The sequence below is a fragment of the Asterias amurensis genome, chromosome 1 (assembly GCF_032118995.1).
Source record: "Asterias amurensis chromosome 1, ASM3211899v1".
In the NCBI taxonomy this organism is placed as follows: Eukaryota; Metazoa; Echinodermata; class Asteroidea; order Forcipulatida; family Asteriidae; genus Asterias; species Asterias amurensis.
In genome coordinates, this window is record NC_092648.1 from 29,923,182 (window position 1) to 29,946,244 (window position 23,063).

Here is a 23,063-nt window from a genome sequence, read left to right on the forward strand (position 1 = left end):
CTGTTTATCTGTCACTGCAATGCACGCCCACAAAGTTCCAGTGTCTGATACTTTTTTCCCAATATTACATAACTGTGAATAATAAACTCTCACTCAGTCTCACTCAAAATCTGTTTGTATAATCACTTTAACAGCTTCAATTCCATTTGGATCTTATCTTTGTAAAAAAAATAATGCACAAGAAAGTAAAAAAAAAAAAAAAAACACTCTTTAAATAGACGGTCTTTTCATTTGATGAATGCAGGACGCCCACACAAACTGCCTGGACTCTGTGATGTATGACATCATTTACGATTGATGATTGTTCAACACATTCTACAAGGGGTTGTTGGACGGACATGTGTACATTTCTAAAAAACTTGAGTACACACACTGTCTGACCTTATTTTACACAGCTTCCAATTACAGAGTGTTCTCACTCAGCAAAAGCAGGCAATTAGTGCATTACCGTGAAATGTGCATTGCTCATTCGTTTTACTTTGCTTTTTTTCTACTTGTTAAAGATAACAACTTCTTTAACCCATTAGCACTTACGCGCAAATTCATTGTTAGTCATTTACTCACTAAGGCACTGTATTTATGCAGAATCTAGAAATCCTTTATAACTTTCGATGTGATTATTTAGTACATGTTACAAGTTTGGTTTACTTAGTAGAGGATTAAATGATCGTTGAAATGATAAAAAAAAAAAAATTAATTTCCTTTAACTAAATTGAAGCTTTGAGTACAAGTAAATATGATGACTCATCAATGTTCAGCAAAAGACTGCACTTAACTCCCTTGACCCAGGAGGAGTCAGTTGAATTTGACCCAATGATCATTCCATCCTTGTCTAAACTGGGTGCGGACCTAATACTCCTTATAGCCTGCATTGACCTCCTTTGACAGAGAGGGAGTCAGTTTTGACCTAGAAGGAGTCAGCTTACCATAACACTGATTTGGGTGTTGACCTGTTGCTCATTTCATCCTGATCCAAATTGCGTCCGGGCCTTTTAAAAGACTGAATTAACCTCCCTTAACCCAGGAGGAGTCAAACTTACCTTAACACTGGTTTAGGCGTTGACCCAATGCTCATTTCATCCTGATCCATATCGGGTCCGCTATCACTCAGATTGAGGTCATCGAGGTCATCATATAACAGGAAGTCAGGGTCAATCTGGTTCTGATCCTGATCCTCGTAGGGATACTGCTCGGTGTCGCTGTCGTCACTTTGAACTTTGAACTTCTTCAAGAGGGCAATGAACTTCTGCTTGAAGTTTCTTTGCTGTTGATGAAAAATATTAACAAACACATCAGATCTACAGTTGCTATTCCCTTTTGGACTTTAATAGACTTGGGAAAAAAAAACATCACTGTGAAGTTTTAAAAAAACAAAGAAGGTACATGTAGAACTTGAGCCAGACCCTTTTATATCAGTGACTATGGCGACATAAAAACAGACCAAACATGCAAAGCACACTGTTGGGTTTTTCACTATCTCTCTCTCCCTCTCTCACTCAGAAATATTATAACTTGAGGGCTGAATAAAAATAGCCTTGTGAAAATATATGAGAAAAGGACACACTCAAGAGAACTTTACTGAACATACAAAGGATTTCTTTTATTTATTTATTCTGGTCGAGTATCCCAGGATTCACAGAAAAGCGAACTTGGATAGAAGACAAGGAAGGCAATTTAAATTTTAGATGTGGGAGGAAAACCCCAAAGAATTAATAGAACCCACGCAGTCAGGTAAAGACTCAAAACCCAACCCACATAGTGCCCCCCAGGATTTGAACCAGGGGTTCCAGAAAGGGAAGGCAAGGAAAGAAACCTCTACGTCAATCCGACCACCCAAAGGGTAAAGTCCAGAATATAAAATTAAAAAGAAGTTGCGCCATGACCAACACACTATTCATTCATTTTTCATTCATTTTTATTAAAAAACCAACTGGCAGCACGAAGCTGAATAATGTGGCATTACAAGATAACAATATTGATAAAAATAGCATAGATAAAACATACAAAAATTGCACCACCGCGGGGTACAAAGGAACATTTAACAGAGCACTATAGCCGAATTAACACTATAGCCGCACAAACCCTTAAAGTCACTGGACACGCTTGGTGTATCCCAACACAATATGCATAAAATAACATTGAACATTTGGGCTCAATTGGTCATCGAAGTTGCAAGATAATAATGACTGAAAAAACACCCTTGTTCCAGATGCATTATAAATATTATTTGAGTTAGAAATTACCTCTTTCTCAAAAACTATGTTACTTCAGAGGGAGCCGTTTCTCACAATGTTTTATAATACTTTCAACAGCTCTCCATTGCTTGTCCAAGTAAGTTTTTTTATGCCAACAATTGTTTTGAGTAATTACCACAAGTGTCCAGTGCCTTTAAAATGGTTACTTAAAGGTGGATATTTCCTTACCCTGTTCATAGGAGGTCTGAGTTTGGTCCTAATTCCCTTCCTCCCAGGCTCTTGCTCTTCCTCACCAAGAAGATCCTGAAACAATAAATAAGAATGTCAGACATGCTGGAAAAACAGGGTCAAAGATGTCAACTTCCAAAATCAATACCGATACCTCCTCCTGCCTAGTTCTCTCTCTACCCATCGAGGTGATTTCGATAAAGTCCTGGGAATTTCTCGAGAGACCATGAATAATACTAATTTATTCATTTATATAGCGCAAATTACTTCTGTATAATCACTATTATACGCCCAAACATGTTTTGTTGTTGATTTGTTTTATACAATTTTGTTCTTGTAAAAATGTTTAAGGAAAATTTTTATAGAATATAACTTTGTCTTGTGTTTTAGAAACATATATACTTGATGTATGTCACCATGAGACACATTAAAATATTAAAATTAAGATAATAATTTTTTTACTTTTGCGGATGCTATGGGCATTTTGGTAAAAGCCATTTCCAGCCGCTATGGCCTCAAAAGGGTTAGTATCCATACAAGAGTAAACATCGATCGTTTTATTCTCCAGGGGGAAAAGGGCGAGAAACTGTGAAGTTATATGCATCTCATCCTCTTATGTATGTGGAATAGTATACAAATTTGGACTGCTTCGGGTGCTATGGTATCTTATCTTACATTATCTTATCTTATAATGCATCTTATCTTATACCAGTTTGTGGGCAGGTTAGTCTGTTTCTGTGTGGTGCAATTTTGGTAGTCAAAATAATGCATGTCATGTGACCACTCTCAACCAATTAACAGTGCTCTCCCTTTATACAGGCACGATATTTGGTCCTTAAAAAATAAGTAGGAATGTTTTATTGAAAACAAGTGCTGACCTACATACGTACACATGGTGTAGGCTTCAGAAAACTCCTGAGGCTACTTAATCACAACGTTCAGATTTTGCCCAAGAGCAACAAAACTTAAATCAGACAAAAGTAGGAAGAATATGATGCCTGTTAATAGTGGATGAATGGCCAAATGCTAGTTGTAACACCTGAAGACCAGTCAAAATTATGTCCGAGTGGTCCGGCTGGATAGCTCAGTATCCACAAACATTCTTATTTCATATGAAATATGGACTCATGAAAAAATGCTGGTCGACAAGTGAAACGATACTTGTCCCTCTAGCCAGTAACTGACTGAATAAATACAACCACACAGACTCCAATGCAAGACAGGTTATTAAAAATGTTTGAAGCCAAATACTGCACTTTTTGATGACGATATGTAGAAATGAACATTGCTTGAAATGAGTTGAATACAGACAACTAAAATGACAGGGATCAATGTGTGAGTTTAAAAAAAGATGAATTCATTGTGTTTTATTGTGCAAACATCTGAAATGACAAGCATCTACATGTATGTGTGAGTTAGATTTAAAGCATTTTGTTCTTGCGTTGTCGCAGAATATCTTCAGATCATAAAAGTATGAATTTGCTTTTGTTGTCCTTTCCCATCTCGGGGTGTATTGTCTTTTGTACTGTTATGTCAAATAAAATAATAATGATAATAGTAATATAATCATTTTGTGAAATCTAGCCTTTCCTCTTCACTGACTCGGCTTCACACCATGGAATGGAATCGTCCGGATGTCACATCAAGATTATAATCTGCGACCATGCATTCATATTTACACACAATATTTGTATGATACATAATAATATACCATAGGGCAAATACAGAAACTACACACACATGTACATGTTCATGTGGTTTTTAAGTAGCAAAGTGCTTTACTGTGTCCATGCCGCATGGAGGTAGAAAAAACAACAGAACAATAATTTCCCTTGTATAGGAAACCACAATGCTACACGAAATGAACATGTATTGGTTGCTAATCAAAAATCTTAATTTGCTCCTTAATAATGACATCCAGTGTGCACAAAACATGCTCAGTATTTTATTTGTATACATGTATTGCTAATATGCATAATGCTTGAGGAAGGCTACGTTTGTTTACCATGTACAAGCATGTACAAGGTACAACAAATACACCTTGTGTAGCTAGATTAAATTTCACGTCTTGAAAAGCAACTTCTGTGGTACTGATTAAAAAAAAATGTGCACTGTTTCCCCTTTCATGTAAATAAGGCCCAACGAAGCCTCCGCATGAAATGACACACTGTAGAAATTCAACTACATTTAGGCCCACTTTCATGGCACTGTTTACCACCGAATTCTACGCTTGTGATCACATCTAGTTTCTACTCTTACTTAGTGATCACATCGGAGCGCCACAGCAGCTCGGGGTTGTATACTCCCTATAGGGAGCTGAGAAAGATTAAAGGGATGTTATTGGCCCAATGACCAGGGGGCGCATGTAAAGCGCATTTAATGATATGGTTTATATTGTGAAATGCGCTATCTAAAAGTTTGTTATTGTTGTTATTGTTATCTACTCTTACTGAGCAATAAAACCGTGTTAAGCAAAGAATGCCCAGTAATGAGGAGTATCCACAAACACAAGCAAAAATTCCCTGCTAACCTGTGAAATAGAATTGAAGTAAGCACGGAATTCCCTGCTTCCGTAAGTGCTGATTATTTTTATACTGTAAGCAGAGCCATGAAATTGGGCCCAGCTCTAATCAGTCTCCTTAAAAAGGCCCTCATGACCCATCTTCTCTCTCTTTTTAATCTGGGTTTCTTCCACCCCCCATCCCCCTTTGTCTGTTTCTCTCAACTTTCCCTCTCCAATGCTTCGCATCCTCACACTTCATAATGTTCTGTTTATTATAAGTATTATTGTTTTGTTGTTCCTTCAAAGATGCAACTATTCATTATGAAACCACCCATCTCACATTGATAAATTATTGCTTACAAATATGGTTTCAGACCAAACAATTATGATAAATATCTCTTCCACAAGCCAATGATTTACATAACATGTACCATAGCCTTATATAGGACTCTTTCTCTGTACACAGATACAGAGTCTTAACTATTAAGGCCCGTTTCTGGTGCGGAAAATTTTCTAACTCAAATCTTACCTGCAACAAGCCACTAATTTCAACAGATTCACATTCTATGGCGGCATACATTTTTCTGCAGTGGGTTTTGGTCATCATATATTCTTCACAAATCCATCATTTTCGTGAAATAATGCAGCTCCCAACGTTAAATAATTCCTGTTTTGATCGTTTTCTCAGTGTTGCCTGCTGCCGTGCGTACTTGATACATTCGCGTGCAAGACGCAAGATGCAAGACGCATGAATTCTTGGTCACCGTATCTTGACTGCACAGCGTTAACACGCAAACGCAACTCAAGATTTGCGCTTATTGCTTCTTACGTACACACGGCAGACTGTGAGAGTACGAACAAAAATGGGATTTCCTTAACAGTGGGAGCTGCATTATTTCATGAAAATGACGGATTTGTGAAGAATATATGACGATCAAAACTCACCGCAGAAAAATATATGCTGCCATGGAATGTGAATCTGTTGAAATTAGTGGTTTCTTGCAGGTAAGATTTTAGTTATGAAGCTTTGAAAATTTTCCGCCCCAGAAATGGACCATGATATCCAGGACGTCACTGTAGTATAATATGAAAGTGTAAGGCCGCCAGGGCTAGATGTACCACAGAGCGACCAACACATAATCACTAAGTACACCCGTATGCACATGTGGAGTATTGCATACTATGTCATAACTTACTGCGAACCAGTGTGTGCAAGCAGAGGGACCTACGTCTCCGCACCCACACCGAACACACTTAAATCAGAGTTGTCAAAAATGAATGCAAAATGCCAGTGTGAATCCACAGCTAGCGGATTGAAGTGTCTACTATGTGTGAAGACTTGGACAGTTTTACTGCGTTCCTCTTCACAGAATAACAAAGGAGGTGTTATCCCATACAGTAAGGCTAACAAGAGACGTGTAACAAGCAAAGCCTATTCATCTTAAGGAAGGGCTAGATGATATCTCTTGGGTTATTGGTCCGTATAATATTCATAAGCTCTGTTTCAGTCATCTGAACAGGTTAACTCATCTGAACAGGTTAACTCAACACCAAGTTTTTTTTCTGCAGAGTTTTCGGATGAGTGTACTCATATGGAAACTATTCAGTTTGAAATTAGCCTAACAAAGTTTCATTGAAGTAAGGATTTGTTCATTATTTTGTTTGGACATAACAAATTTTTAAACAGCTACAGGAGTGGAATGATTTTTAATGGAAATGGTACTTTAACTTGTTTATAATGCACTTGTTCACCATTTTGATGTAATTTTGATATGTGTACACTCTTTAATTTTTTGTAATTATCGATTAAAAAATCAGACCCAACCTAAAAACACTTCTGCCATTGATGGCGCGCGTCAAAGGACAATGCTTTGACGCCATTTGTGGGTGTTTGCTTTGTTATACCTCCACGCTGCAACAAAGCGGCTTTACAGATTGGACGTTTTGAGAGTGATTACGTACCAGAGCTTTTTGCAAATCTCTCAAAAAAAACGCTGGATAAGGGTTTTCGAAATGATTGATTTTTACACAATTAATATTTATTTTTTAATCATATGACTCGATTTCCTTATTCATTGAAAACATTTTAAATGAAATTCCGCGAAGCTCACTACTTGAAATTTTTGTCCAAGCAGGTCTTTAAGAGTTACATAAAATGTAGCGTACATAAAGTCTTCTCTTGTATATATTGTCTTTGAGATCCAATTTAGACCTCAAAGCATAAACAACTGAAATGTAAGCACTTTTGGTACACTTAAAACCCTTTTTACAAATCCCAAGAAATCAAAACTTGTGGGAAATTTTGACCTCATTGCCACCCCCACGTTTGTTTCACACATTCTGCTTGGGGGGGGGGGGGGTACACTCAGTAAGCCAACCCCATGGCTATCTAGTGCAACCAACAGCAAGGGCAGAGCTATTTCAATTTCCCACGTTTGCCGGAGTTAACACTTCAAATGTCGACCAATTTATCTTGAGGAGTTACCGCGAAATTGGTCTAGTATGAAAGGGAGTTCAGCATCAGTACTGACTTCTGATTAACCTTGTCATTTTTGTTTTAATACCAAGTTATAAATCAAAAGAAAAAACCTGGGTTCTAACTGGCACCACGAAACAGACCCTCTATTGACAAAATAGAGCCAACCTAGGGCGGTATGGCTCAGTTGGTAGAGTGCTGCACATCAATTCCAGCTCTGTTCACAGTTATCTGCTATTGTCCTGTCTTTGGCATGTATTGTGTAGTCTGCTGTTTATATTTCTATCTCTTGACTTTTGTATTTTATTCATATTTTTGTAATGTACTTGTGATGTTTTTACCTGTGAAATTAATAAATGTAATTAGATAAAATGTATGCGAGTGCCTATTTGAAGACAACAATAAGTTGTTATTACACATACACGTAGGGTGTACGGGTTATTATCCCTCATGAGTACCCTGGAATAATCTGTTCAATGAGGACAACCTTCAATGGTGAATCTGGGTTATACGAGCCACCATTTTAAAGTTTGAAGTTCATTTTAAACTCTCTCATAAACAGCCATGTTTAGTCACAGACACCAAGATGCATCTTGCAATTTTGTAGGCTATCAAACATAATTTGACCTAAAATTTCACAAGCCAATTTGTCCGACTATGGGCATATTCAAGTGGACGCCTATACTGGCCTTGTTGTCAGTTCTGTTCGAGAGAAAAAATATACGCACTTTAAAAAAAACCCATAAAACTCTACAGAATTAAACAATGGAACACCCACTATACATAATTTGAAATTTATTAAAGATCAAACAGAAAAATATGCATCCGACAAAATTTTGCACAGTTGCTAGTCTATGGTGAACTTAAAGAATTTGTGCCATGGACCCCCCTCCAGCTTTTCCTTTAGAAGAACACCAGGTCAACTGATTGTAGTTATCCTCATACTGAAAAAAAACCAAGAGTTCCTACAAATATTCAGTTTTTATTTCCATAATATACACCCAGTAATTTCCAATAAAGTGAAATCAAACTGAACATTGCCCGCGTGATACCATTCCCACCAGAGGAGACTTTATCTTTGACAACTTGAAGGTGTTTTTGCGCCAACCAGACCGGTAGTGCGTGTATCGAGTGACAAAACAACTTGCAGCGAGAACTACGATGCTGAACTATTCCCACGGAAACGGTTGTCAAAATAGCGCGGGAGAAGGCTCACTTATGTCATGATACATGAGGAATTCTCTGAAGTGGTAATAGTCTGATTTAAAGATGCTCTAGTCTGATTTACAGATTATAGAAATTTATAAAGTTATATAAAGGGGCATGATGCCTTCGAATTGGGGGTTTGGGGCTTTGGTGAATAAAAAGCAATTGTTTTGAAAAGAAAATGGTTGGACATATATATTTAAAGTGATTCGCCTAAAATTCCCCCGAAATTGTGCAGTTGTGTCTAATTTCATGACAGTACACAGTACGCTATTTAAAATTAAAAAAAACTAATGTTTGTCTCCACAATATGGTGGACCGTTTGCTTCGCTGGTTGTATTTCAAATAGGCGAATTAAAGTTCTTTGAATCACTACATGCTAATTCCTTTTTGTGCACTGACAACTTTTGAAATGAATAAGGAGCAATTCCAAACGGCATTATTTGGAGAGATTTGATGCCAATGTGCCCGTTTAAGTCCCCATGAAATGCCCTGGGAGTGGGGTTAAGGATGATGAGAGAAATCAAACGTACATGTACCTGGGCTTCAGGGAGGTTTTCCCCACTGTCGCTGTTCTCTTGATCAGATGAGTACGACTCTTCTTCATCTTCGGATTCATTGTCAATATCCGGTGACCGATCTAAAAGAAAAACAAATAAAAAGTAAATAATATTAGTCAAATCGATAAGATACCTGACTATAAAATTGTTTTTACCCTTACACAGGTCTGTATTACGCGCTGTATACTCAGTGCTTTCTCGGATTCTGTGGAAAAATCTACAGGCAAATCACTTGGTGGGATTCAAACCCACAACTTTCAATTGCTATTCTAGAGCAGTGTCTTACCAACTAGACCAACGAGATCGCCCATAGCTAAGAGGCTTGATGTTATGAAAAATTAAGTTTGGTTCAAAGTGTATGAAAGAAGGAACTGAGGAAATACATGTAGGTCAATAATATGGTCTCTTATCGTTTACAAAAATGTTTAGTATTTACACACGTTTTTTTTCTTCTTCTTCTTCAGATGAACCCTCCCGATACTCCTGATATTTTTAGTCAATGTCATTATAACAATGGCTAATGATGAAATGTCATACGTTCGATTAAACAAAATGGGAATTAATTTATGGGAATTAATTTACTCTGCCCTAAACCATGGAGCAATAAAACCAACTATAATGAATCATCTTCCCCTAAAGATAGCACAGGAAATTTGTATGACATGTTGCTGAAAAACTTACTAATAACTCACTAAAAATCCGTCACGAATGTTTTCAAAGACTGTAAATAAACTTAGTATACACAACTCATCTTTAATTTCTTGACCTCTATTTTGCAAACGTTCACACTTTGACAAATGTTTTTGATCAACAACCCATGACAAAGTCCATGCATCAGACTCCTTCAGCGTGGCTCACAGGGGCTTCACCAAAATGTCGCTTCAGCTAAGATTTTAACACTGCGCCTATGGCTTAAGTCCCAATAAGATCCCATTGGGATCACTACACGAGCAGGTTTGTTTATTACATATGACATTTCCACACTTGATCGCAAAAATAGTTCTGCACCCGGACTGGTTGTTTTGAGCTTCAGTGTTAAGGGTGAAGTCCCCCTCTATAAAAAGTAACCACCATGACGCATTTCAGACGTTTAATTCCCTTTTGTTTTTTACACTGGGAAATAACAATACAATGTAAGTAATTTCAGTTACATATATATTAAGCCACAGTGTTGCACTTAAGGGGCAGCTTTTCTGTACAGATTAACAAGGAACCATGAAATTCCCTGCTGGGTTTCCAGAAACATGTTACAAAATACTAAAAATACTAAAAAATGTATTGCAGCAAGAAAATTCTCAACAGACCCCTTGCACTGAAGTAACACCCGACTACAGTCTGTCCATGGTCAACCATTTTGGAAGGCAAATTGAAAAGACATGTCTAACCACGTGTGGCCACCTGAAATGTGCACTACACAGTAACACACAGGCGACTCTGCCTCCTTAAAGACACTGGACACTATTGGTAATTGTAGAGACCAGTCTTCTCACTTGCTGTATCTCAACGTATGCATTAAAAAAAAAAAAAACTGTGAAAGTTTGAGCCCCAATCGGTCATCGAAGTTGCAAGATAATAATGAGAAGAAAAAAAACCTTGTCACACGAACCTGTGCGCTTTCAGATGCTTAATTTCGAGACCTCAAATTCTAAATCTGAGGTCTCGAATTCAAATTCATGGAAAATTACTTCTTTCTCGAAAACTACGTTACTTCAGAGGGAGCCGTTTCTCACACTGTTTTTTACTATCAACAGTTCCCCATTACTCGTAACCAAGTAAGGTTTTATGCTAACAATTATTTTTTAGTAATTACCGATAGTGTCCACTGCTATAAAAAAAAGAAAATTGATAAAGAACTAGTAATAATGCAATATTCAAGAAGGTTTTTTGTTTTTTAACAAATTTTGAAGAGTCAAGAAAGACACAAACAATATTGCCAATTTAATAAATTTCTTAAAAGAAAAAAGCACATCCAATTTCTAGCGCTTCAAGACAAGACAAACTGTTTACATTACATCTGAAAGTTGCCACTGCGGTTAAGTTTTAAATTACAAACACCGAGATGGTATTTGACGATGATATTACACCTAGGTTCAGTAATTTTAGACTTCAAAGATCTTTCTGTTATCAGATTACCCTTGATGTACATGTACAACGCCTCGTCGATTGTCAGTTTTTTACTGAATACTCATGTTTACCAGGGACACATATGTAGAAGATTTAATTTGTGACCATTAGCAAGGTATTTTTTTCTTTCTTTCTTTACATGACTGTTTCACGGACTTTGGTTGATCTTGTCATGAGCTAGCTAGTGGCCGCCCTAGGGTGATATATGTTAAGAGTGGGTGTAGTAGGTGTTGTTGTAAATCTTCTCAAAGCAAGTCGCATACTGTGCAGTATCTATGCATTGTACTTTATCTTCCAGTACGCGCGAATCCACCAATCAGATAAAAACCTTTACTACTTCCTCTGTTTTTATTGCACAGTGCGTATTGTGAGTGTCAATGCGTCACGCTCCGTATACGGACAGTGCAAAAATTACAATCAAAACTTTGTGTGCGTGCATGCTGTTCGTCGCGAAATACAGTTCTGAAATTTTAAACCTTGCGTGCTGCATGTGAGACTGGAAGATAAATTTGTTGTATAGCGCGCTCGTGGAATACGAAAAACTATAGCGCGTCTGCGTTCCACATCCAACTCAGCCTTCGCCCTCGTTGGATATGGGACGCAGAAGCGCTATATTTTTCCGTATTCCACTCGCGCTTGTGTGATAACTTATAGTATATGGTCAACAACATACTAACACTAACGAGTGCAACCCAAGTTATTTCAGTATCAACATAATACCTCTGAAAATTAAGCCATTTTGGATGTTCCCTTTTGAGAAATATTATTTCAAACCAAAGACGGGTTTCAGGGTTAGTAGTATGATGAAAAACATGGTCAAGGGTGTAATTTAAAGGAACGTTACAGAGTTGGTAAGAAAACAAAATCGTGAAGATCACAGATTTACATAAAACTTACACGGTCTAATGATGATGATAGTAGAAAACATCCCTTAAAATATTTCTACCTGAAATGCCATATTTGATGAGAAATAAATAATTTAACTTTGCGTTTGGAGTTTATCGCTCAGTAAGCATTTTATTAATTTTTTTGTTTGCATCAATGTCATGCAAAATGTGTAATCGGTTTTTCACTATTTTCTCGTGACCCAGATGGCCGATCGATCTCAAACTTCTACAGGTTTGTCAGTTTATGTATATGGTGGATTACATAAAGTGCTTACACTGACAGCAACTGTTTTGTTAGCAAAACCAATTCTGTAGTGTTCCTTTAAAGGCAGGGTATGATACCTTTGTTAATAACTCCAAAAATTAAAGACCATAAAAACTCACTTGGTAAAAGCACTGCAGGTGTTAATAATTTTGAGAAACATTCCCCTTCAAAGGAATGTGGTTTTTGAGAGAACGGTGCAAAATCATTTCAATCTAAGAAATAATTCTGTTGAAACATTTCTCAGATTGTGTGTTCCAATTACAGATTATTCTTCCCGCCTGGACATAACTACTCCAGATTTTCAACAATATCTCAAAAACACCAGATTTATTGAATATTTCTTCATCTGTAATGATTTAAAACATTCAGACGGTTCCAAAAACAAAAGGTATACTTTGCTTTTACACCCACAGTTAAAATGCTGATTAATTATAATAATAATAGTAAAAATTTATGTAGCGCCATATCCATCGAAAACAAAGCTCCATGGCGCTACTACAGAGAAACATTTAAAATATAGATAATCAGCAAAAACAACGAGATATAAAAATAAGTTTAAAATCAGCAACAACAAAAAATCAAGCAAACAATGACAAGCAATTAAAGAAATTAACAATATACAATGGAAAGTTATAAAATATACAATAGGAGTATGCACAATTTAAATTTTTTTTAAAAAATGCAAAGAGATTGTACAAACAGACCAGCTGTGACCCTAATAAAGTTGTAAAAGAGACATTCACTAAAATTCCGGGGAAACAATATTAATTACAGAATGGAAAATAAGTGCTAAAAGAGACCTTAAATTCTGATATAAAAACCACAACAACTACTTGAACAATATACAATCATAAAAATGCCTTTCGAAAGAAATGGGTTTTTAGCCCGGATTTTAAAACATCAATACTTGCTGTTTCTCTGGTTTTATCACATGATAACCGTGTGTGTCTACGTAAACATGAGCTAGTAGTATGCAGTAATTTACAGAGATAGTCAGGGGCTAGACCATTTAAACATTTATGAACTAAAAGACAAATTTTATACATGATTCTATAATTTACCGGACGCCAATGTAGCTTCATGAGTAGAGGGGTTATATGCTCGAATTTTCTGGTTCCTGTGAGAAGCCTGGCAGCAGAATTTTGCACTCGTTGTAATGGTGCCAGTGTGGACTGGGGTAAGCCTGTAAACAAGGCGTTGCAATAATCTATCTTGGACATGACTAGCATTGTTATAACTTGGTCAGTGACAGAATAATTCAAGTATTTCTTGATCTTACTGATATTATGCAGATGGTAATATGCATTGCGAGATACCTCACGAATGTGACTTTGCATGTTTAAGTTACAATCAAAGATGACCCCAAGATTTTTCAACTGTTAGGATGATTTAATCCAATATCAACGTCTACAGTGGAAACTTTCTTCAGGGTCGCAGTCAGTGTTTAGTTTCATGAAGTTGTAGGTCATCCATGATTTTATATTGGTACAGCACTTCTCAATAACATTGACATTGGCTGCAGTGTCATCGAATGTTGGTGATGTTGAGATGTAAAGCATGGTGTCATCCGCATAAAAATGACAAGTCAGGCCATGCTTGCGGATCACTTGACCCACAGGCAGCATGTACACGTTGAACAACAGTGGTCCCAATACCGAACCTTGTGGGACACCGTACTGAAGCTGATAAGTTGACAAGCCTGTTTTGTTGTTTTTGCATATTCTGACAGTTTGGGATCTGTCAGAGAGGTAGGATCTAAACCAGCGTATAGTATCCTCCCACAAACCGATATGCGACTGAAGCTTTCGAAGAAGTATCTGGTGATCAAGTGAATCAAAGGCTGCGCTGAGATCCAGCATGACCAGGATGGCTACTTTACCCTGATCAACACTTAATAAAATGTCATTCTGGATAAAGGTGAGAGCAGTCTCTGTCCCGTGGCATCTACGGCAGGCGGATTGATAGGGCTTGTTCAGTTGATGATCAGACATGTGTTGTGTCAATTGTTGAGCCACCACTTTCTCCAAAATTTTAGAGCAGAAGGACAAGTTTGTTATTGGCCTATAGTTTGTTGGGTCCTCAGCAGCGTCGTTTTTCATCTGCCGACGTTTGGGAATTGGTGTGACGGAAGCTGACTTGAGTGCTCTAGGAACTACTCCATAAACAATAGATGAGTTTATGATGGATGTTATTACTGGAGCCACAACTTGGGAACATGGTTTTAGCAACTTCATTGGGGTTGGATCCAGATGACAAGATTTTGCAGGTGATGTGCGAACTATTTTCTCGACTTGGATTGATGAAACTGTTTGGAGAGAAAGTTGACTTTCCGGGCTGTGAGTAGGATTCGTATCTACGTGACCCTGCACCACTGCAGATTCACGATGCACAGCTTCCTTGCAGTTCATGCGTATCTTGTGAATTTTTGACTGGAAGAACTGACTGAAGAGATGCGCGATCTCACCTACTGAACCACATGAAGGTAGACAAGTTTTATTTTTACGACCAAGTAGGTTGTCTTAGCACTTTAAACATGCGATTTGCATCTCCTCTGCAGTCGCTGATGAGGTCTCTGTAGTAGCTGCATTTGGCTGCTCTGAGAAGTCCAATGACCTTGTTCCGTTGATTTATGTCGAAGTCTCTGTTAATTGTAAGTTTTGTTGAGCGCCATCTGCTTTCTAGTCTCTTTCTCTTCGCTTGCTCCCTGCGTAGATCATCAGAGTACCAGGATGTATTGGGATGAAGAGTGCGAGTTTTTGTCACTATTGGAGCATGTTTATCTAGAAGATTGCCCAACACTGTATTTTAAGTGTCAGCAAGAACATCTGGGTCGGTGTCTGCCGTAGCTATGTCAACGAATGATGATCCGGTGACATCCTGAGCAAATTGAGTAACATCAGTGTTCTTGATCTTTCGATAAGTCAGATATGTCCGTTTGCGTGTGTGTTTGTGGACATCGAGTGTGCATGTCACCAGAGAGTGATCAGATATTGTAGGATCAAATACATCAACTGATTTGATGATGTCGAGTGATGCACGAGTGATTATCAGATCTAAAACATGTCCTCGGTTATGTGTTTGTTTCTGCACATGCTGCTTGAGACTGCAAGATTCCAAGAGGTTTGTGAAGGCCAAGGTGTCGCGATTGTCTGGTTGATCACAATGTATGTTAAAATCCCCCATGATTACAAGCTCCACCGGGGAGGTGAGCATCTCCTCCAACAGATGACCAAACTCAGTGAGAAATATGTTCATACTGGAAGCAGGCGGTCGATAGAGAACCATCAGTTGAAGTGAAGCATTTTTGCACTTAATGTCACATTCCATGTGTTCAAACGAGGTTGCGACAAATCCGTTACATTTTTCAAGTAAGGTAAGTTCTGGTTTATACAACAGTCCAACGCCGCCCCCAGATTTACCCAATCTGGGGTTATGAATAAACTTGTGGCCCAGAGAGGTAAGCTCAGCAATGGTGACAGTGTCATTTTCCTTCAACCATGTTTCTGTGATACACAAAACATCAACATTGTTTTCGTCAAAAATCTCCAGTACCTCTGTGGATTTATTACATACTGAACGAGTGTTTAAAGTACTCACATTGAGATTGCAGTTGGGTTTGTTGTGGTTCTCATCATTTCGGATGCACACAATATTCGCATAGTCCCTTCTTGAGTACAACGCCGGGTTATTGATCTTCTTTAACGAGTCATTTAAAAATGGCCGCCGTCTTCCAGTTATAGTTGCTATTTCACCGTGTGTTGTTTCATGATAGCACGGACGCTGACAGTTGAGTTGGCCCCCGCGATCATTCCGACGTGTTGGTGGCTTATGGCTGATCTTTAGCTCACGTAAAGTCTCGAAAACAGCCTGTGGGAGTTCCGAAAGTTTTCCACAAAGTTCTCGAAGCTGTCTAGCAGAATACACCCACCGCATTTTTATTGAGCCCACCGCCGTACCTTCCCGGTAGAGTGAAGAAACACGGTGAACGGTTCAGTGATCTTGCATGCATGGATGGATGCGTCTACAGTGTCCACATTTCCAAAATGACGAGGTAAAGTCCGGCCAAAATCCGAGAAATAGCAATGATTTATGCCTTCAAATTTGCACATATATGAAGTAGAAGACATGTTTAAAAACATTCAGATGAAAATTAACAAGACGTAGAATAATTAAAAAAGAAAACTGATAAAAAGACTGCAGACTGGAGCCACTTAACGTAGCGCTCACACGTAGGCAGTATCAGTAAATGCAAATTTTCTATGCGGCAACACAATGCTATGAATGTACGCACTGGCCTTTTTTAGCATTAAAAAAAAAAAAACGGAAAGCATGTCTTTTCTTTTTATCCAATGGACAGCACATTGAATAGCTCACCCAGAACTATCGCACTCAGACTTTTAGAACAATCCAAACCATCAAAAATGTGGATGGTCAACAAAATTCACCACTCCAAAATGAAAATGACTATTCATAGAGGAGGGGGAAAAATACTATTCATGTATGTGACAAAATATTCCGGACAAGCCACAAGCTTTTTTTGTGCTGCAGGTTGCTGAGCAGCTGAGGGAACAATTAAGAGATAGAAACTGGGGGAAATGAATAAGCAACCTATGAAGTATTGGTCTGCGAAACTGACCCAATTAAGGAAAGTTTCTGTTCCAATGCTGTGTAATTTGTAGTTAACTGTCAAAAATTGTTCAAATAAACATTCTGTTTCTCTGCTAACTCTGCTTTTGACTGCAGTACAGAACAGAACCCATCAAACTTGAGTTAGACTAACTGCTGGAAACAACTTTGATCCTCTATAATAAACAAACATAAGTTTTATAAATAGTACAGATTCGTACTGCCTCAATCCTTGAAAACATTTGAGGACTCAAAGAGTGGTGAAACCTACTGCTCAATCCTCCACAATCAAATAATATGAGTGTCCTTGTTCCTCGTTCCACCATTGGTAAATACCAGTGGGGCAGTAGAATCTGCCCCCCCCCCCCTCCCCTCATACAGCGAACTGTGTACAAACTTATTATGATAGCGCCCTCTTTTGAATCATCCTCCTTCAGCGCGTGTTAATTTCCCTATGGTCGACAGAATCACCTGAGGACAGATTTCCCTATGACATCGATAGTACCAATTCCAAGAAAAACTCACAGGGTCTTCTTCCTTCTTCTTAAAGGAACACTAAAAAATCTGCTATGATCACAGATTTAAATAAAACTTACACATTCTAATGATCATGATAGTTGAAATGTTTCTGTCTGAAATGTAATATTTATGATGAGAAATAAATTAAACTAACTTCCTGGGTTTTTTTTTTTTTTTAAGTTTTATTCATCGATGTCATGCAAAATGTGTAACTGGTTCTTCACTATTTTCTCATGACCCAGATGGCCGATCAATCTCTAACTTCTACAGGTTTGTCAGTTCATGTATAAAGGTGGATTACATAAAGTGCTTACACTGCCAGCAACTGTTTTGTTAGCAGAAACCAATTCTGTAATGTCCCATATTAATCAAGCCTTACCTATTCCTCTCTTGAATTGGTCGACCGGTTGACTCGAGAGACCCAGGACAGTGACATGAGCAACACGATCCATCTCATGATCCTTGCCATACAAGCTCAGCTCGTTGTCTTTGGACTGTTGCAGCACCTGATGGAACACAAAAAACAAATGGTAGATAAGATTCAAAATCTTAACTCAAGTAATCATAAGGTGAGGATTGCGGTAGCACGTTGTGTAAATCACTCTGGAGTTGTGTTAGTTAAAGGCAGTGGACACTATTGGTAATTGTCAAAGACTAGCCTTCACAGTTGGTGTATCTCAACATATGCATAAAATAACAAACCTGTGAAAATTTGAGCTCAATTGGTCATCGCACTTGCGAGATAATAATGAAAGAAATAAACACCATTGTCACACGAAGTTGTGTGCGTTTAGATGGTTGATTTCGAGACCTCAAATTCTAAACTTGAGGTCTCGAAATCAAATTCGTGGAAAATTTCTTATTTCTCGAAAACTATGGCACTTCAGAGGGAGCCGTTTGTTTTATACCATCAACCTCTCCCCATTACTTGTCACCAAGAAAGGTTTTATGCTAATAAATATTTTGAGTAATTACCAATAGTGTCCACTGCCTTTAAGAGAAGAAATCATATGGCACGGTTGGTGTTTTAGAATTTGCTGAGCAGAAAAATCATGGACAAGTCATGGCAAATCTTGCAAGAGAAAGGCCTGGAATTATAAGGAAGAGGCCATGGTCCCTGCAGCCCCTGCCCCTTTCCCAAAAAACTTGATGATTTTTCCCGAAATGCATTATTTGCAAAAATGAAATGGCCAATGGCCTTGCCCTTTCCACGCTAAAATTCCAGACCTGAAGAAACGTAAAATTCTACTTCTGTATACAAATTTAAAAAAACCTACTTCTAAAAAGAACTGTGCTTGATTTCTAGTCTCTTCTTCATTTTGTTTCTAGTCTTATTATTAAAATTCCAGTCCAGTAAAGATTCTGAGTTACAAGTCAGAACTAAGTCAGGGCTACATGTACAAGCTATAGTTAGCGGTCTTGTGCATTTCCTCCCCAAATTCTCACCCTGGGGTGGATTTCACAAAGAGTTAGGACTAGTCTTATCTCGAGTTAGGACCAGTGACTTGTCCTAACTTAGGACTATCCATGCAATTTGTATATCTCCTAGGACTAGTCCTAAGTTAGGACTAGTCCTAACTCTTTGTGAAATCGACCCCTGGTCGTTTAAAGTCTTACGAAAAGCCGAACGAGTGTTTGCAAAAAATCGGTAAAGGAATATTAAGACAAGGATGTGACAAAGAACAAAATTATGCATGCTCACAACCCTGTCCTTCGCCCTCTTCAAAACATGTCTATCTTTATCCCCTTTGTGGAATCAGCTTATTCCTGTAGATTTTCGTAATTTGGCTGCATCAAGATCTGTCACTCACAACAGAAGACTGCAAATTGATGGCCATATTTTAATCCCTTCACACTTTGCACATTTCTGAAACACATCTGAAACATCAACACCTTGATCTTTAATATGACCAATAAACATTTCTTAAATGTCAGATATTTTGAGGGGCTGGAGTTAATGCTAAAGCAAGCCACCTTAGAGACACCTATGTATGTCATTGACAGTTAAAGGGACATGCCACTGTACATGTACCTTGGATCGGGCAAGTTGGTCTTTGAAAAGTGTTTGAAACCGTTTGTTGTGAAATGCACATTGATTAGAAAGATGTTTTCAAAGTAGAATTTTATGATCCACACAAAAATGCCTCGAAACTGCACCTAGGTTTTCCTTTTACTTTGCAAACTAACAAGGTCGGCCATTTTGTGGAGCCAAAATAAGAGTGCTGTGTTACAGTTAGTTCACAACGCATTAAAGGAAGACCATGCAATATCAAGGCATATTTGTGAGGATCATTATATTCTACTTTCAAAATATCTTTCTAACCGTATACCACCAGAAATCAGGAATGAGCTGAAAATTCTCAGAACAAAATGTACAGACCACATATTTAAAATGTGACATCATCGAGCCTTTTGGGGTTTTGACCAAAAAAAAATGCACTTGAAGGGTATCAAACACAGTGGCAGATATAGCCTCGTAATATTTACCCCCTTTTCATAGGGACTCTACATGTATCTATAGATGGATTGCATAGGACGTCATTGAAAGGCTATCATTGGCTGAGAGTCGTGCGCTGTGCGTACACGCATTCACTTTTCCTTTGTTTATCATCAAATATAGCGGCCGATGACGCAATTCATCTTCGGGAAAATGACTGAAAAACAACACTGAGTTTGACCTTGGGCGCCCTCTAAAAATATCTGCCCCATTGTTCACTAACACCCAGATGGAAGTAAATTGCTTATGATCAAGGCCATGCCTCATATGGTGACATTTACTTAGAAGATAAAACAAATAATTTTACGTCCACTAAAACCTAATGGACTGATTCTTCTATTTTTTCCTAGCTTTATTTGTCAACTCACAAAGGCATTCACGAAAAATGTAGTACAATTTGAATTGGGAATATTATTGTTAGCTTAGTAAATTATTCTTATTGTTGTTGTTTGTACCATTCATGATAATTTATAACTGCACTTCTAAAGAAGTTGAGTTTCGAGGATAGCTGCATTGGTGGATCATGTCTTAAGTTTTAAGATGATTAGTCTATTTTGACCATCAGACAAAATAACATGGAACATATTTAAGTCATAAACACAATATTCAACTAACTGTTGATTTGACATCCAATTGTGGTCTCTACCACATTGTTCAACTCTGCAATTCATTGGGGATCAGGTTGGCTTAGTGGTTTCTTTCCCTGCCTTTCACCTCTGTGGACCCTGGTTCGAATCTCAACTTTGACCAGAGCCTTGCATGTGGATTGGTTTTATAGTTCCTACCTGATTGAGTGGTTTTTCCCCTAATGGGGTTTTCCTCCTACACCTATAACTATACATTTCCTTTGTTTCCTATTCATTCTGTAATTTGCGCAAATTGTGCTGTAGGATGTGCATTCAAATAATATTAACACAAAATTGAAGATGGGTAAAATCAACTTTGTGAGGAAGGGGCTTAGGTTAAATCGAAGACAAATCAGCTGTGACAAACCTCTGACATGTTAATGAGTCCAACTGCGAGCGTCTTGTACCCGAGGATGGTTCTGTTCTTGTACCGTTTCCGGCGTTGCAGCATCACGCGTAACTTGTTTCCATCTCTCTTGAGAAAATGTGGGTACTGCAATGGAAAATGAGAAGCACATTTAATACTGAAATGGAAAATGAGAAGCACATTACTGAAATGGAAAATAAGAAGCACATTACTGAAATGGAAAATGAGAAGCACATTACTGAAATGGAAAATGAGAAGCACATTACTGAAATGGAAAATGAGGAGCACATTACTGAAATGGAAAATGAGAAGCACATTACTGAAATGGAAAATGAGAAGCACATTACTGAAATGGAAAATGAGGAGCACATTCCTGAAATGGAAAATGAGGAGCACATTCCTGAAATGGAAAATGAGAAGCACATTACTGAAATGGAAAATGAGAAGCACATTACTGCAATGGAAAATGAAAAGCACATTACTGCAATGGAAAATGAGAAGCACATTACTGAAATGGAAAATGAGAAGCACATTACTGAAATGGAAAATGAGAAGCACATTACTGAAAAGGAAAATGAGGAGCACATTCTATCAACTATACAAAAAGACTATTTCTGGTTCCATAAAGCAATTCTGGGTAGAGTGGTCCACAGGGACCACTTCCATCAGAGGAATAATTTACAAGTTACACCAAAGCAGCTGACAGTGTTTAATGAAATTAATTGGAGGCAAAATTATGAAAGAAACCAGACAATGCAAAGCATCATGAAACGTACATGTATGTACACAGCCACACTGGTTACCCATTTCTATTTTTGTTTGCTTTTTCTACTTTGTAGCATATTCACACATTTGAATATACTTATAGCTCTTTAATCACCAGGGCCCACTTCTACAGAGCTGTTTAAGCAGAAAATACTCACTGCTTAGCCATTTTCTATAATAATAATTATAAACTTATACCGCGCACATATCTGTCTCAATGGAGACACCCAAGGCGCACAAGAGACAACCAGCTAAGCAAATATAAGCAAGACACCCAGATGGTTTGTCTGGTAACCTTATTCTGGTCGGCATAAACTTGTGCTTAATAGTTGATTACAAAAATAATTAGGTAAAAACATTTGGACAACTATTATGATGAACAGTTAACACATAACTAAAATAATAATAATAATAATAGCAAGCCTCAACAAAGCACAGCCTCAAATTGGGGGCCGAATGTGAAGCCAGTTTCTAGATCCCGTTCTTCATCAGGTAATAGATGCTTCGTTTCATTCGCACCAAAGCTTTGGAATGATCTCCCCAATCAGCCCCATACACTTGACTCTTAACAGATCTTCAAAAGCCAGTTTAAAGGCAGTGGACACTATTGGTAATTACTCAAAATAATTATTAGCATAAAACCTCACTTGGTAACGAGTAATGGGGAGCTGTTGATAGCATCAAACATTGTGAGAAACGGCTCCCTCTGAACTGACGCAGTTTTCGAGAAAGAAGTAATTTTCTACGAATTTGATTTCGAGACCTCAGATTTAGAATTTGATGTCACGAAATCAAGCATCTGAAAGCACACAACTTCGTGTGGCCAGGGTGTTTTTCCGGTAATTATTATCTCGCAACTTCAAAGACCAATTGAGCTCAAGTTTTCACAGGTTTGTTATTTTATGCATATGTTGAGATACACCAAGTGAGAAGACTGGTCTTTGACAACTACCAATAGTGTCCACCACTGTTTTTAAGACTCATCATCGAATCCGCTTACCAATGCTCTTGACATCTTCACATGACATTCTGTGAAATCTTTTTGTCTTAAATTTGTCTTCACTTTGCTAAGTGCCCCAGAATAGGCAACCAGAATGATGGCACTCTACAAACGCCTTGTGATTGACTGATTGACTGATTGATTGATTGGTGGAACTGTTTGGGCATACCCTGGTTAAATATATTCCAATATAAATAACTCAATAAATCAATGCTTCTT

The 23,063-nt window shown here is 37.9% G+C and overlaps 1 protein-coding gene across 3 annotated transcripts in view; it reads right to left on the bottom strand.

Moving 5' to 3' along the window:
• LOC139936216 (phosphofurin acidic cluster sorting protein 1-like) overlaps positions 1-23,063 on the bottom strand; it is a 90,098-nt gene that overhangs the window by 36,007 nt on the left and 31,028 nt on the right. For 2 of the 3 annotated variants that reach the window (XM_071931008.1, XM_071930994.1), the window contains exons 4-8: positions 21,080-21,205; positions 17,969-18,095; positions 9,142-9,248; positions 2,424-2,498; positions 1,041-1,264 (exon numbers count right to left, since the gene is read on the bottom strand). In XM_071931008.1, coding sequence (XP_071787109.1) covers positions 1,041-1,264; positions 2,424-2,498; positions 9,142-9,248; positions 17,969-18,095; positions 21,080-21,205 — 659 coding nt within the window. The remainder of the gene's footprint in view (positions 1-1,040; positions 1,265-2,423; positions 2,499-9,141; positions 9,249-17,968; positions 18,096-21,079; positions 21,206-23,063) is intronic. The other variant, XM_071931002.1, reaches the window with a different exon arrangement.